The sequence below is a fragment of the Pleurodeles waltl genome, chromosome 7 (assembly GCF_031143425.1).
Source record: "Pleurodeles waltl isolate 20211129_DDA chromosome 7, aPleWal1.hap1.20221129, whole genome shotgun sequence".
Lineage (NCBI taxonomy): Eukaryota > Metazoa > Chordata > Amphibia > Caudata > Salamandridae > Pleurodeles > Pleurodeles waltl.
The window spans coordinates 1,526,697,599-1,526,710,516 of NC_090446.1; the positions used below are offsets into that span (position 1 = coordinate 1,526,697,599).

General features: G+C 49.7%; 1 protein-coding gene across 1 annotated transcript in view; it reads right to left on the reverse strand.

Annotated features, from left to right (window-relative positions):
- The window catches only part of ATP1A3 (ATPase Na+/K+ transporting subunit alpha 3), a 300,833-nt gene that overhangs the window by 129,095 nt on the left and 158,820 nt on the right, over positions 1–12,918 (reverse strand). The window contains exons 5-6 of the mRNA XM_069201375.1: positions 11,359–11,472; positions 6,972–7,106 (exon numbers count right to left, since the gene is read on the reverse strand). Of these exons, the coding sequence (XP_069057476.1) occupies positions 6,972–7,106; positions 11,359–11,472 (249 nt within the window). The remainder of the gene's footprint in view (positions 1–6,971; positions 7,107–11,358; positions 11,473–12,918) is intronic.

The window sequence follows — 12,918 nt, forward strand, 5'->3', positions numbered from 1 at the left end:
CGTATGGCATTTATAACAATGGAAGGGATCTTCCAGTTTACAAGGATGCCATTTGGTCTTGCATCCACTGTAGGGGTATTTCAGAGGATGATAAGTAAAGTATTTAAAGGTGTAAGTAACATTATCTATTTACAAGGTGACATTCTAGCCTTTGGGGACACAGTGGAGAACCATAATAGCACCTTAAAGTACGTGCTTGACAAAAGAAAGAGGGCAGGCCTTACCTTAAAGAAAGAGAAATGTATTTTTTTTTGTCAATGAGATTGAGTACTTGGGATATTGGTTGTCGGAACAAGGGGTTAAACCAAAAACAAATTGTTAGAAGCAATCAGAAACGCTCCCTCCCCCCACCCAGACAAAGACCAGTTAAGGTTGTTCCTGGGATTTATGAACATTATTTGAAATGTATAAAGAACTTTGAAGACAAAACAGAAAGTCTCAGGAAACTATTGTGCAAAGGGCAGAGTTTTCAGTGAGAAGAAGAACAAAAAATTGCATTTCAAGACATAAAAGAGGATATATGTGAAGCAAAGGTATTGATACCATTTGATGTGAACTCAAAAACTATTTTACTGTTGATGTAAGTGCAATTGGTTTGGGGGCGATCTAATCACAAGTTTAAGGGGTTAAGGAAAAACACTAGCATTTCCATAACGCTTAATGACTAAAACAGAAAGAAATTATTCTGTAATTGAAAAAAGAGACTCTAGCTGCTGCATCGGGTGTTGAATACTTTAGGACCTATGTTTGAGGTCGGAAAATATTACTGCACGGATCATGAACCTTTACTATGGGTGTTATGCTGGGAGGTGCAGGCAAAGTGTCAGCACGGTTAGCTAGATTAGCTGTACGATTACAAGAATAACAATTTACAGTTGAATACATTCCAGGGTGGCGTAATGTCCAAGCAGAGTGTCTATCCCATCTACCACAAGATTGGCAGGAAGTAGACAGGGAACATGTACAAGAATGTGGAAAAGAAGAAGCGATGGCGAGTGTTGATTATGTAATAGAGGGTATCCAAGGCATAGTATCACAAGAAGAATGACGTAACAGTATGGAAGATGATGCAGTTCTAAAGGGAGTACTTAAAACGATCAAAGGAGGAGGGAGAAGGGAAAGTACAGTGAGTGTTCATATTAGACCATTTATAAAGGTCTTAAAAGAATTGTCATTGATTGTAATCAATTCCTCCTGAGGGTGTAAGATATAAATTGTTTATGTTGGCACATGGAGGACACTTAGGCCAAACTCTAACCAAAAGAAGATTGAAGGAACCTTTTTGGTGGCCTGGTATCGATGGAGATGTGGATGATTGGGTAGAAAGATGTATAGATTGTAAGGAAGGTGAAAAAAGTTTGAAAATAAGGAAGCAAGATATAATAGGAGAAGTACCAGATCCGCAAAAGGTATGGCATACTATATGCATGGACCTTATTGGTCCATTAGGTGGGGTTGGAACGGATTTGATATGTGCACTAGTGATGGTGGATGTTCATTCAAAGTGGTTGATTGTCAAGTTCTTGAGGGAAATCACTACTGGAAACACAATTAAAGTACTACAAGAAATATTTCAGTAAGAAGGTTATCCTTTAAGGTTAATAACAGATAATGTTACACAATTAGTTTAAACTGAGATGGAGACATTTCTAAAATCATGTGGAATATGTTACTCTTGCACCTCTTTATATAATCCACAGGTAAACAGAATAGTTGAAAGATGTAATCGGATGGTGAAAGTTGTTATTCAGATGGCATTAAACAGTGGAAAGAATGTGCGCACAATGGTCAATGATCTGGCAAGGGCTTATCGCTCTACGAAAAATGGGGTGATGGATAGGATACCTTTTGAGGTAATGAGAGGAAGGAAAGCAGGCACAAAAATTAATCCTGCTTGGATGTCTGCATTACTTGACAGTAAAGGTGAGGTGAAAACACCTACCCAGAAGGTAAAATTCAAAGGTGACATAAAAAAGGAAATTTGGTGAAAATAAGATCTGGGCGTGTGGAAGGTGGTACGAAAAATGTTATGACAAATAGGGTACCTTTCGAGATAATGAGAGGAAGGAAAGCAGGCACGAAAATTACTCCTGCTTGGATGTCTGCATTACTTGACAGTAAAGGTGAGGCGGAAACACCTACCCAGAAGGTAAATTTAAAAGGTGACATAAAAAAGGAGATTTGGTGAAAATAAGATCTGGGTGTGTGGAAGGTGGTCTTACGAAATTCCGTGGACCGTACAAAGTGAAGGAATTGCATGACTTCATTGTTGTGTTGGAAAATGATGAAAGGTGGAATAAAAGGAAAATAGCCGTCTACAGTAGAGGTAACAAAGGGAAGGAAAGGGAAGATGACCATGATTGGTGCAGCAAAGTCTTACTTATGAATGATGAAGAATTATTGAATAGTACTAAAACAATAGGAGAGAACTGTTGTTGGACACAGAGTACTGGTCATAGAATTCAAACAAGAGAAGTGAATCCAAGGTGTCGTAGACTTCCAAGATACCTGCATAACTATGTTATGTAATTAGCATTAAAAGATATTATGTTATAATTTATAATAGCTATACACATAGTTAAAGTAGTATGTATCTGCAAAATATGTTATAGTGAGTGTAACTTAGTTTACCCGTATATGTCCGTTTTCCTTTTAGATTGTAGGCTATATCTTTTGAATTATATTTGGACAAAATGTACCTTATTTATATAAAGGGAATGGATGTGTTTTACTTGAGGAATTACCGGCATGCAACACATGCTGACAATTCCAATAATTGGAACGACCAGCTGAGGGTTCTGTAATGACAGTTACCCAGAGGTTGGCAAGGGAGCTTCATGTTTTCTGTGCTCCTCAAGGAATAAAGTTTATTTTGCTGTTCTACTCATCGTGTGGCAGTTTGTGATCTTAACACAGACCCCTTCTAAACATCCGAGCACTAGATGGTAAAGGCTCTATGACACCACTGCGGATCAATGTTCGGTCCCCGGGTACCCCAATCATTGCCCCAGATGCATCAACAAGAGCTCAGTGAGCCAGAAAAACTCAGATTGAGGCAGGAAGGTACAATGTCCTATTCAGTGGGAAGACTCATCTGTACCTGGGCCAAAGGAATGGAGAAACAAAATGAAATGAAAAACAAAAGTTCAAAGCGCATGAATTCCAGGAGGCGTCATGGCGCTGCTAGTGACTGAAAAGCATATGGGCAATTAACTATTCAGCAAAATGCTAGATTTTTAATGATTTCCTCAAAGTGTGAAGGTTGTGGGTTAGCTAAAGCTCAAGGAGAAGCTCGTTCCACAGTTTGGCCGTGCCAACTATAAAACTTCTACCACCTCAAGAGGCTCTTCAAAACTAGGGGAAAATGATGTATCTGGCTGATTAAGAGCCAAGTGTTCTAGAGGGAGCATACCATGCACATTTTTTCCTGAAATATTCAGGACCTGAGTGATGTGGAGGCTTGAAGGCGATACAGAGGGCCTTAAATTCTAACCGCCTTTTTATGGGCAGCCAGTGAAGCTTAACCAGCGCCTGAGAAACAGATTGATCCTCCTTGATCCCCAGTAAAAGACGTGCTGCAGCATTCTGCAGGGTCTGTGGTTTGCGAAGGAATCTTTGCTGTACGTTCAAAAGAGGGTGTTACAGTTATCCAATTTGGATAGGACGAGAGTGGTCACTATCATTTTCTGGAGATCAAATGGAACACATTTCCCTATTGATCTTCAAAATGAAGAAGACTGAGGAGGCTAGCAAATTGACCTGATCTCTAAATGACAATTTATTGTTGACTCGGATCCCAAGATTCTTGACCTTCGTCACTGGGGTGGTAAGTGAATCTAGCTCTTGTGGCCACCAACTAGGCTTCCAGAAAGTAACCTCATTGCCTAAGAGAAGGACATCAGTTTTCTAGGAGTTCAGCTTAAGGCAATTGGTTTTCATCCAATAATCAATTTATCTCATAGTCATTCAATCTGACATCAGTAGCTTCCGGATTACTGGATACTGAGACGACAATGTGTGTGTCTTCAGCATAGGAAATTACTGAGAATCTGGAGGATTTAATAAGTCTAGCCAGTCGGGTGACATACAAAATGAAGAGTGGGGCTCAGAGAGGAGCCCTCGGACACCCCACACTCCAAACGGAAGGAGTCCGAAGCAAATTCACCCATAGCGACAAATTGTTCCCTTCCATGCAAAAAGTATTTCAGGAGGGAAAGGACAGATCCCCTAAAGCGTGCTGGATTGTGGGATAGTGCTAGAGAGCCCGTCCCAGGGAGCCTGTGCGGGATGGCAGTCCTGAGAGCAGCTGATTTCTGGCAGCTAATTCCTGGCCCTCTGACTGTGCAATGGTGGCCATGGCTGTGTGAGGGGCCCCTTAATAACATGTAACCAAAGAACTCAACCTCTCCCAGACTACCTTGATGTGTATCCTGGAAAGAGGGTGGCATCTTAGGGGGCGGGCACTCGTGGTCTCATCAAAGACACGGTTATCTATTTCATCCCTCCCCTTCCCACCAAGGAAGGAGGTCACATCTTCAGAGGGAGCACAGCCTGTCCCTCCAGCACTGCCCCAGAGTAGTGAGGAGAGATTCACTGTATCCCTGGTGTACCCCTCACTGTGAGGCAGCTGTGGGCATGCCATCATGGAGAGCAGGGTCCCACGCTGGGTTTGGAGTCACAGTTACTCTGCCACTGCACCTCTGGGGAGGCGCAGTTTCAGTAGCAGTGAATCTTTGACTAATGCCCTCTCTTCTTATGATCACTGATCTGTGCCATCTCAGTGCCCTCTGCCTTGACTTGACACTTTCTCCCACTCCTCTAGTCACCTGAGAGTCTTAGACGTCTGGTCACAGGAGTTAAAAGTGCTGCTGACTTGTAGACAGAGTAGGGCATTGTCAGGGTAGGGCTTATGGGCAGTTCTTATATCTATTAACGTCGATCTTGAGTTGAAGCTACCTTGAGTTTTCTCTCTCTTCCACTCTTGTAGTCATCTGAGAGGCTTGGACCTCTGGTATCAGGAGTTAGAGATGCCATTGGCCTGTAGATAGGGTAGAATGTCATTGGTGGACAGCTGATCTCAAGTTTTTACATCTCTTAATGCTGACCTTCAGTTGACTCTCTACTTGAGTTGACTCTCTCTTCCACACTTCTAGTCACCTAAGAGGATTGAGTCCCTTGACACACAACCTAGAAGTGCCATTGATTTATAGATAGAGTAGGACATCATCGGTGTAGTGGTGATGAGAACTTCCTACATCTCTTGATGTCCATCCTGAGTTGACTCTTCATCTGGAGTCGACTCTCTTTCATTACTACTCTCAGTTGATTGTCTCGGACAACTCGTCAATGAAGTTAGAAGTGTCACTGACCTGTAGATAAAGTAGAATGTCATAGGTGTAACTGTGAGAGGAAGTTCCTACATTACTAATTCACCACCTTGAGTCAACTGTACTGTAAGGAAATGTCTCGTTTTGCATGATCACCCCCAAAGTTTTGGACGGACGCTGCTGGTTTCTCAAGTCCGAGAGTGCACTGAGGCCTGCTAACTATACCCCAGTACCAGTGATATGACCCTTAAAAGTGTATGTTTAATTGGCTTATACCCAATTGGTATAACTTAACTTACTTATAAGCCCCTAGTATATGGTACCAGGGGTACCCAGGACCTATAATTCAAAGTGTCCCACCAGGGCTGCGGCGCTTATTGTGCCATCCTAGATGTGAAAACATGGAAACATCTCCCAGCCTGCCAGTGTAGACTGGCAGAGCAGCTTTAACTTGTTAACTTGACTGCCATTTAAAGCAATGGCAAAGTCAAGCCTCCCTTTTTAATATATACATCACCCCTACAGCAGGTTTATTGAGACCTAAGGCAGGGTGCTGTATATTATAATGGAAGAAAATTTACAGTTATACGTTTTAACAGTAAAAACCCAAATTGGCACTTTTAATGTGGAAAGGCTAGTAGCCCATTCAGCGATTAGTGGGTCACCTGCTGACTTAGCTTTGCGAACTTCTGAATGGGACTACAACAGTTCAAGGTATCAAAATAATCGTCACATTAAACTCAACTGGATGCCCAAGTCAAATGTAACCTAACTTTTAAACAAATGCAACTTTGAGAAAGTTCCCGCCTTGTTGCTCCAGTTTTCCAGTGGCCATTCGCAGATGCTGGCCACCAGGCAGCCTTCTGCCCTCCGGGAGGAAATTATGAATGATTCTCAAGAGCGGCAACAATAAAGGCCTGCCGTTGGAATAGGTGTTGTCTTTCCCTGGCAGGAAGCCACGCAGAGTGTGAGCCCAAAAGGTGCCCTTCAAGGAGGAAGCTTCAGTTGAAGGGCAAATGGTGGACACGCAGGTTGGCATTCAGGACTGAGAGGGGAGACCAGTTTCCAAACTGTCTTCAGGTAGCCAAACCTCTAGAGTGGGCTACCAAGCTCTACACACTGAGACAGGGGTCCTGCTATCTCGGGCGTGTGTAGAATAGTGCACTCTGGGATAGCTGGAAGCCACACATTGCAGGACGCCATCTTAAGGTGGGGGAGGTCCCAATAGCCCATTGGCTAGTAACCACTGCATCCCCTGAGGCCACCTTCGGGCATAACAATGGCACCACTGGCTCCCAGACCTCAGATCACATCTGGACTGGAGAAAGGACTGAAGAAGGAGTACCCTGCCTTTGAGGAGGATTTACAGAGCGCAGCAAATGCCTGTGGACGTCAAGGCGCTACACATGAGATGCCTTGAAGTGAGGTTGCTCCCCACACCGACACCCACACTTACACTGTAGGGAGACTTGCCTTTTGGGGTGTTACTAGGGGCCGTGGCCATAGGGGGGTGCAATATGTAGCCATCTAAACCAATTTCAGATTGGGATCATGTGGCCACCACCAGTGTAGAGTGGGAGGTGCCTGGCATGACTCTGCCCACCCCCGCTCTTAAGTCTCCCAGGACGTGTGGTTGGCACGGACCTTGCAGCCGTGGGCAGAGATGATTCTGAGATCCGCTGGCACTCGGTCTCCACCCTTCACCTCCACCAGGTCTCCGACCACCACCTCCTCTGCGTTCACCTGCATCTTCTCCCCTTCTCGGATCACCAGGGCTTGCTGTGGAGGCAGGAGAGAGATAGAGAGGGGTGTGTGAGCAGGGCAGGAGGATGGGCAGGAGAGAGAGAGGGGTGGGTGAGCAGGGCAGGAGGATGGGCAGGAGAGAGCGAGAGGGGTGTGTGAGCAGGAGCAGGGCAGGAGGAGGGCAGGATAGAGAGAGAGAGAGAGAGAGGGATGTGTGAGCAAGGCAGGAGGATGGGCAGGAGAGAGACAGAGGGGTGTGTGAGCAGGGCAGGAGGATGGGCAGGAGAGAGCGAGAGGGCTGTGTGAGCAGGGCAGGAGGATGGGCAGGAGAGAGAGAGGGGTGTGTGAGCAGGGCAGGAGGGCAGAAGAGAGGAGAGTGTGAACAGGGCAGGAGCAGTGCAAGAGGCAGGTAAGGGAGAGAGGATGTGAGCTCAGGAACAGGGTAGGTCTGAACAGGACAGGTGGACAGGCAGAAGAGAGGGGCCTGTGGGAAGGGCAGTAGGAAAGGTAGTGGAAAGGGGCATGGGATCAGGGCAGGAGGACAGTCCGCAGGTCAGGGCAGAAGGCAAGCAGGAGGAGGAGAGATAGGAGCAGGGGAGAGGGGTGTGTGAGCAGGGCAGGAGGGTGGGTAGGAGGAAGGAAGAGGGACAGGCAGGTGAGAGGAATATGTGAACTGGGGAACAGGGCAGAAGGAGGAAGGGCAGGAACAGAACAGGCGGGTAGGCAGGGGGAAGGGTACCCATCCACAACCCTGCTTCGTTTCCGATCAGTCATTGCCTTTTTGCTTGTCTTTGACCCTGTATAGTGCTCCACTACCTTTTGGCTAGGTTTGTGCTGTACACATGCTTTATACATTCATACATTCACTCATACATACTATGTGAGCAGGCAGAAGGGGCAGGGGTGTGCGAGCAGGGGACCAGGGTAGGCAGAAGGGGCAGAGTGTGTGACCAGGGGACCAGGATAGGCAGAAGGGGCAGGGGTGTGTGAGCAGGGGACCAGGATGGGCAGAAGGGCAGGGGTGTGCGAGCATGGGACCAGGATAGGCAGAAGGGGCAGGGTGTGCGAGCAGGGGACCAGGATGGGCAGAAGGGGCAGGGGTGTGCGATCAGGGGACCAGAATGGGCAGAAGGGGGAGGGGTGTGTGAGCAGGGGACAAGGATGGGCAGAAAGGATGGGGTGTGTGAGCAGGGGACCAGGATAGGCAGAAGGGGCAGGGTGTGCGAGCAGGGGACCAGGATAGGCAGAAAGGACAGGGGTGTGTGAGCACGGGACCAGGATGGGCAGAAGGGGCAGGGTGTGTGAGCATGGGACCAGGATGGACAGAAGCGGCAGGGGTGTGTGAGCAGGGGACCAGGGTAGGTAGAAGGGGCAGGGGTGTGCGAGCATGGGACCAGGAGGGGCAGAAAGGGCAGGGTGTGCGATCAGGGGACCAGGATGGGCAGAATGCGGAGGGGTGTGTGAGCAGGGGACCAGGATGGGCAGAAGGGGCAGGAGTGTGCGAGCACGGGACCAGGATGGGCAGTAAGGCAGGGGTGTGTGAGCAGGGGACCAGGATAGGCAGAAGGGGCAGGGGTGTGCGAGCAGGGGACCAGGATGGGCAGAAAGGCAGGGGTGTGCGAGCAGGGGACCAGGATGGGCAGAAGGGGCAGGGTGTGTGAGCACGTGACCAGGATAGGCAGAAAGGGCAGGGGTGTGTGAGCACGGGACCAGGATGGGCAGAGGGGACAGGGTGTGTGAGCAGGGGACAGGATGGGCAGAATGGACAGGGTGTGTGAGCAGAGGACCAGGATAGGCAGAAAGGGCAGGGGTGTGAGCACGGGACCAGTATGGGCTGAAGGGGCAGGGTGTGTGAGCAGGGGACCAGGATGGGCAAAAAGGGCAGGGTGTGTGAGCAGGGGACCAGGATAGGCAGAAAGGGAAGGGGTGTGTGAGCACGGGACCAGGATGGGCAGAGGGAGCAGGGTTTGTGAGCAGGGGACCAGGATGGGCAGAATGGGCAGGGTGTGTGAGCAGAGGACCAGGATAGGCAGAAAGGGTAGGGGTGTGAGCACGGGACCAGGATGGGCAGAAGGGGCAGGGTGTGTGAGCAGGGGACCAGGATGGGCAGAAGGTGCAGGGTGTGTGATCAGGGGACCAGGATGGGCAGAAGGTGCAGGGTGTGTGAGCAGGGGACCAGGATATCTGGGAGGGGGCAGTGCTATGTGAGCAAGGGAGAAGGACACATAGAGCAGGGCAGGAATGAACAGGGCAGGAGGACAGGCAGGAGCAGGACGGGCAAGATAAAAGAAGGTAGATAGGCGGGGGACAGGGGTAACCATCAACAACCCATCTTCCTCCCCTATCACTCATGTGATTTCTGTCTTTGGCCATGTACACCTCTGCGATGCCTTTTGGCTAGGTTTGCACTATACAAATACCATATAGATGCAGACATACAAACCTATTTGAACATGAGTCTAGGAGTGGCAGAAGGGGCAGTGCCATGGGATTAGGGAATAAAGGCACACAGAGCAGGTCAGGGAGATGTGCAGAGGAAGGGGACTAGATGTAGTGCAGGGAGGGTCTCATTCACCAGTCTCCTGTTGAGCACTCCAACTGCCTTTATCTTGGGTACCTTCTCTTTCCTGGGGTGTCTTCCCTGGCATGAGTAGCTTCCATGTATGCTACTCGGGTACCTCACTTGACTAGACTTGTCTCCTACTGAGCACCCCCATTTGCCCGTCCCTGGGGTACCTTCCATGTCTGCCCTTCCTAGGTTACCTCCCTTATTTGAGCTCACCAAGAACCTGTCTGCTACTTAGAACCCAACCTGTCCTTACTTGGGGTACCTTTCCTTGCCTGGGTATACACACGGGTGTTCCTACCTGGGCACCTAACCACGAGCCCTTCACCTTGGCTGCAGCTGTTCTTACCTGGACACCTGCCCATGAGCCCTTTCCCTGTCCACAGCTGTTCTTACCTGGGCACCTGCCCATGAGCCCTTCCCCTGGCTGCAGCTGTTCTTACCTGGGCACCTGCCCATGAGCCCTTCCTCTGTCCACAGCTGTTCTTACCTGGGCACCTGCACATGAGCCCTTTCTATGGCCACAGCTGTTCTTACCTGGGCTCCTGCCCATGAGCCCTTCCTCTGGCCACAGCTGTTCTTACCTGGACACCTGACCATGAGCCCTTCCTCTGGCTGCAGCTTTTCTTACCTGGACACCTGCCCTGCCCATGAGCCCTTTCCCTGTCTACAGCTGTTCTTACCTGGGCACCTGCACATGAGCCCTTTCTATGGCCACAGCTGTTCTTACCTGGACACCTGCCCATGAGCCCTTCCTCTGGCTACAGCTGTTCTTACCTGGACACCTGCCCATGAGCCCTTTCCCTGTCCACAGCTGTTCTTACCTGGGCACCTGCCCATGAGCCCTTTCCCTGTCCACAGCTGTTCTTACCTGGACACCTGCCCATGAGCCCTTTCCCTGTCCACAGCTGTTCTTACCTGGGCACCTGCCCATGAGCCCTTTCTATGGCCACAGCTGTTCTCACCTGGACACCTGCCCATGAGCCTTTTCCATGGACAAAACGTCCCTTACCTGGGCACCTGCCCATGAGCCCTTTCCCTGTCCACAGCTGTTCTTACCTGGGCACCTGCCCATGAGCCCTTTCTATGGCCACAGCTGTTCTCACCTGGGCACCTGCCCATGAGCCCTTTCCCTGTCCACAGCTGTTCTCACCTGGGCACCTGCCCATAAGCCCTTTCCCTGTCCACAGCTGTTCTCACCTGGACACCTGCCCATGAGCCCTTCCTCTGGCTGCAGCTGTTCTTACCTGGACACCTGCCCATGAGCCCTTCCTCTGGCCACACCTGTTCTTACCTGGGCACCTGCCCATGAGCCCTTGCCCTGGCCACAGCTGTTCTTAACTGGACACCTGCCCATGAGCCCTTCCTCTGGCCACACCTGTTCTTACCTGGGCACCTGCCCATGAGCCCCTGCCCTGGCCACACTTGTTCTTACCTGGGCACCTGCCCATGAGCCCTTCCTCTGGCTGCAGCTGTTCTTACCTGGGCACCTACCCATGAGCCTTTTCCCTGGACACAACTTCCCTTACCTGAGCACCTGCCCATGAGCCCTTCCCCTGCCACAACTGTTCTTACCTGGGCTCCTGCTCATGATCCCTTTCCCTGGCCACAGCTGTTTTTACCTGGGCACGTGACCATGAGCCATGAGCCCTTCCCCTGGCGCATCTGTTCTTACCTGGGCACCTGCCCATGAGCCCTTCCCCTGTCCACGGCTGCTCTTACCTGGGGCACCATACTCTTGAAGGACTCCATGATTTTGGAGCTCTTGGCCTCTTGGTAGTAGGAGAAGCAGCCTGTGATGATGACTACAGCAGACAGCACCACGCCAAGGTAGAGCTGTGAGGGGACAAAGAGAGGGGTCGAGATCAGGGCCATGATCACAGAAGCAGTGTAAGAACCGGCCACTTCAATAGCTTTGCTGAAGGAATAGTTCCGAACTGAGGCACCTGCTTTTCAGAAGATGAAAACATTGGCAGTACGCCCACCCTTGCATCATCCACAGAAGGGGCTCTGGCTTTACCCGGACCTCCAGTAGGATGCTGGCACCCTAGGCTGGGCAGTACCAACCAGTTCCAATATCTTTAGCCCAGTGAGCTACTTTGCTGATGCTAGTGGATAGCACTGCTGGTGGCAGGGGGTTGAGGGAGTAGATCTTCTAACAGACCAGTGTGCTGGTGGGCGGGTAGCTCTGCTGATACTAGTGGATAGTGCAACTAGCATGAGGGGATAGCTCTCTTGGTTCAGGGAGAAAAGCTCTTCTGATACTGGTGGGACAGTTCTGCTGGTACAGGGATAGCTCTGCTTGTACGTGGGATAGCCCGTCTGGTACTGGTGGATAGCTCTGCTGGTACTGGCGAGGAAACTCTGCTGCTACTGGTGGCAGAGCTCTGGTTGTATTGTGGATAGCTCTGTTGGTAATGAAGGAACAGCTCTGTTGGTAATGGTGGTTTACCTCTCCTTGTACTTTGGGATAGTTCTGCTAGTGCGATAGAGATTGTCCAGCTGGTGGTATAGGTCTGCTGGTGGAACAAACCTGCTGATCATGGTGAGATAGGGATTGATCCACTGGTAGGATAGGTCTACTGGTGCCTAATGGGACAGATCTCTAATATTGGTGTTGTAGGGATTAATCCACTGGTAGGATAGGTCTGCTGGTGTGGCAGCTATTCTGGTACTAGTGGGACAGATCTCTGATACTGGCGGGATAGGGACTGATCCACTGGTAGGATAGGTCTGCTGGTGGGACAGCTCTGCTGGTACTAGTGGGACAGATCTCTCATACTGATGGGGTAGGGATTGATCCACTGGTAGGATAGGTCTGCTGGTTGGACAGCTCTGCTTGTACTGTTGGGATAGCTTTGCTGGTACTGGAGGAACAGCTCAGCTGTTGCTGGTTGGAAAGCTCCCCATGTTGGGACAGCTCTCCCGATCGCGGTGAGCTAGCTCTGCTGTTCTGATATCTTTGCTGGAGCTGGTTGCATAGCATGAATGAGACAGATAGCCCTGCTGGTGGTGGTAAGATAGTTCTCACTGCTAATGCTGTGATAGCTCAGCTGGTACTCGATGGACTAAAATGACTGAGTTGGTGAGACAGGTCTGCTTCTGGGATAGCACTGACATATTTGGTGTGATAGCTCTGCTGGTGCATGCAGCACTATTTGCTGGCATTCACTGGTTAGTTCTGCTAGTAACTAACCTTTTAACCTGTGAATGTCACTGCTGCAGCCCCTGGCTTGCTCCTTGCAAACCCTAGCACTGCTTTGGTGACCCCTGACCTCAGAG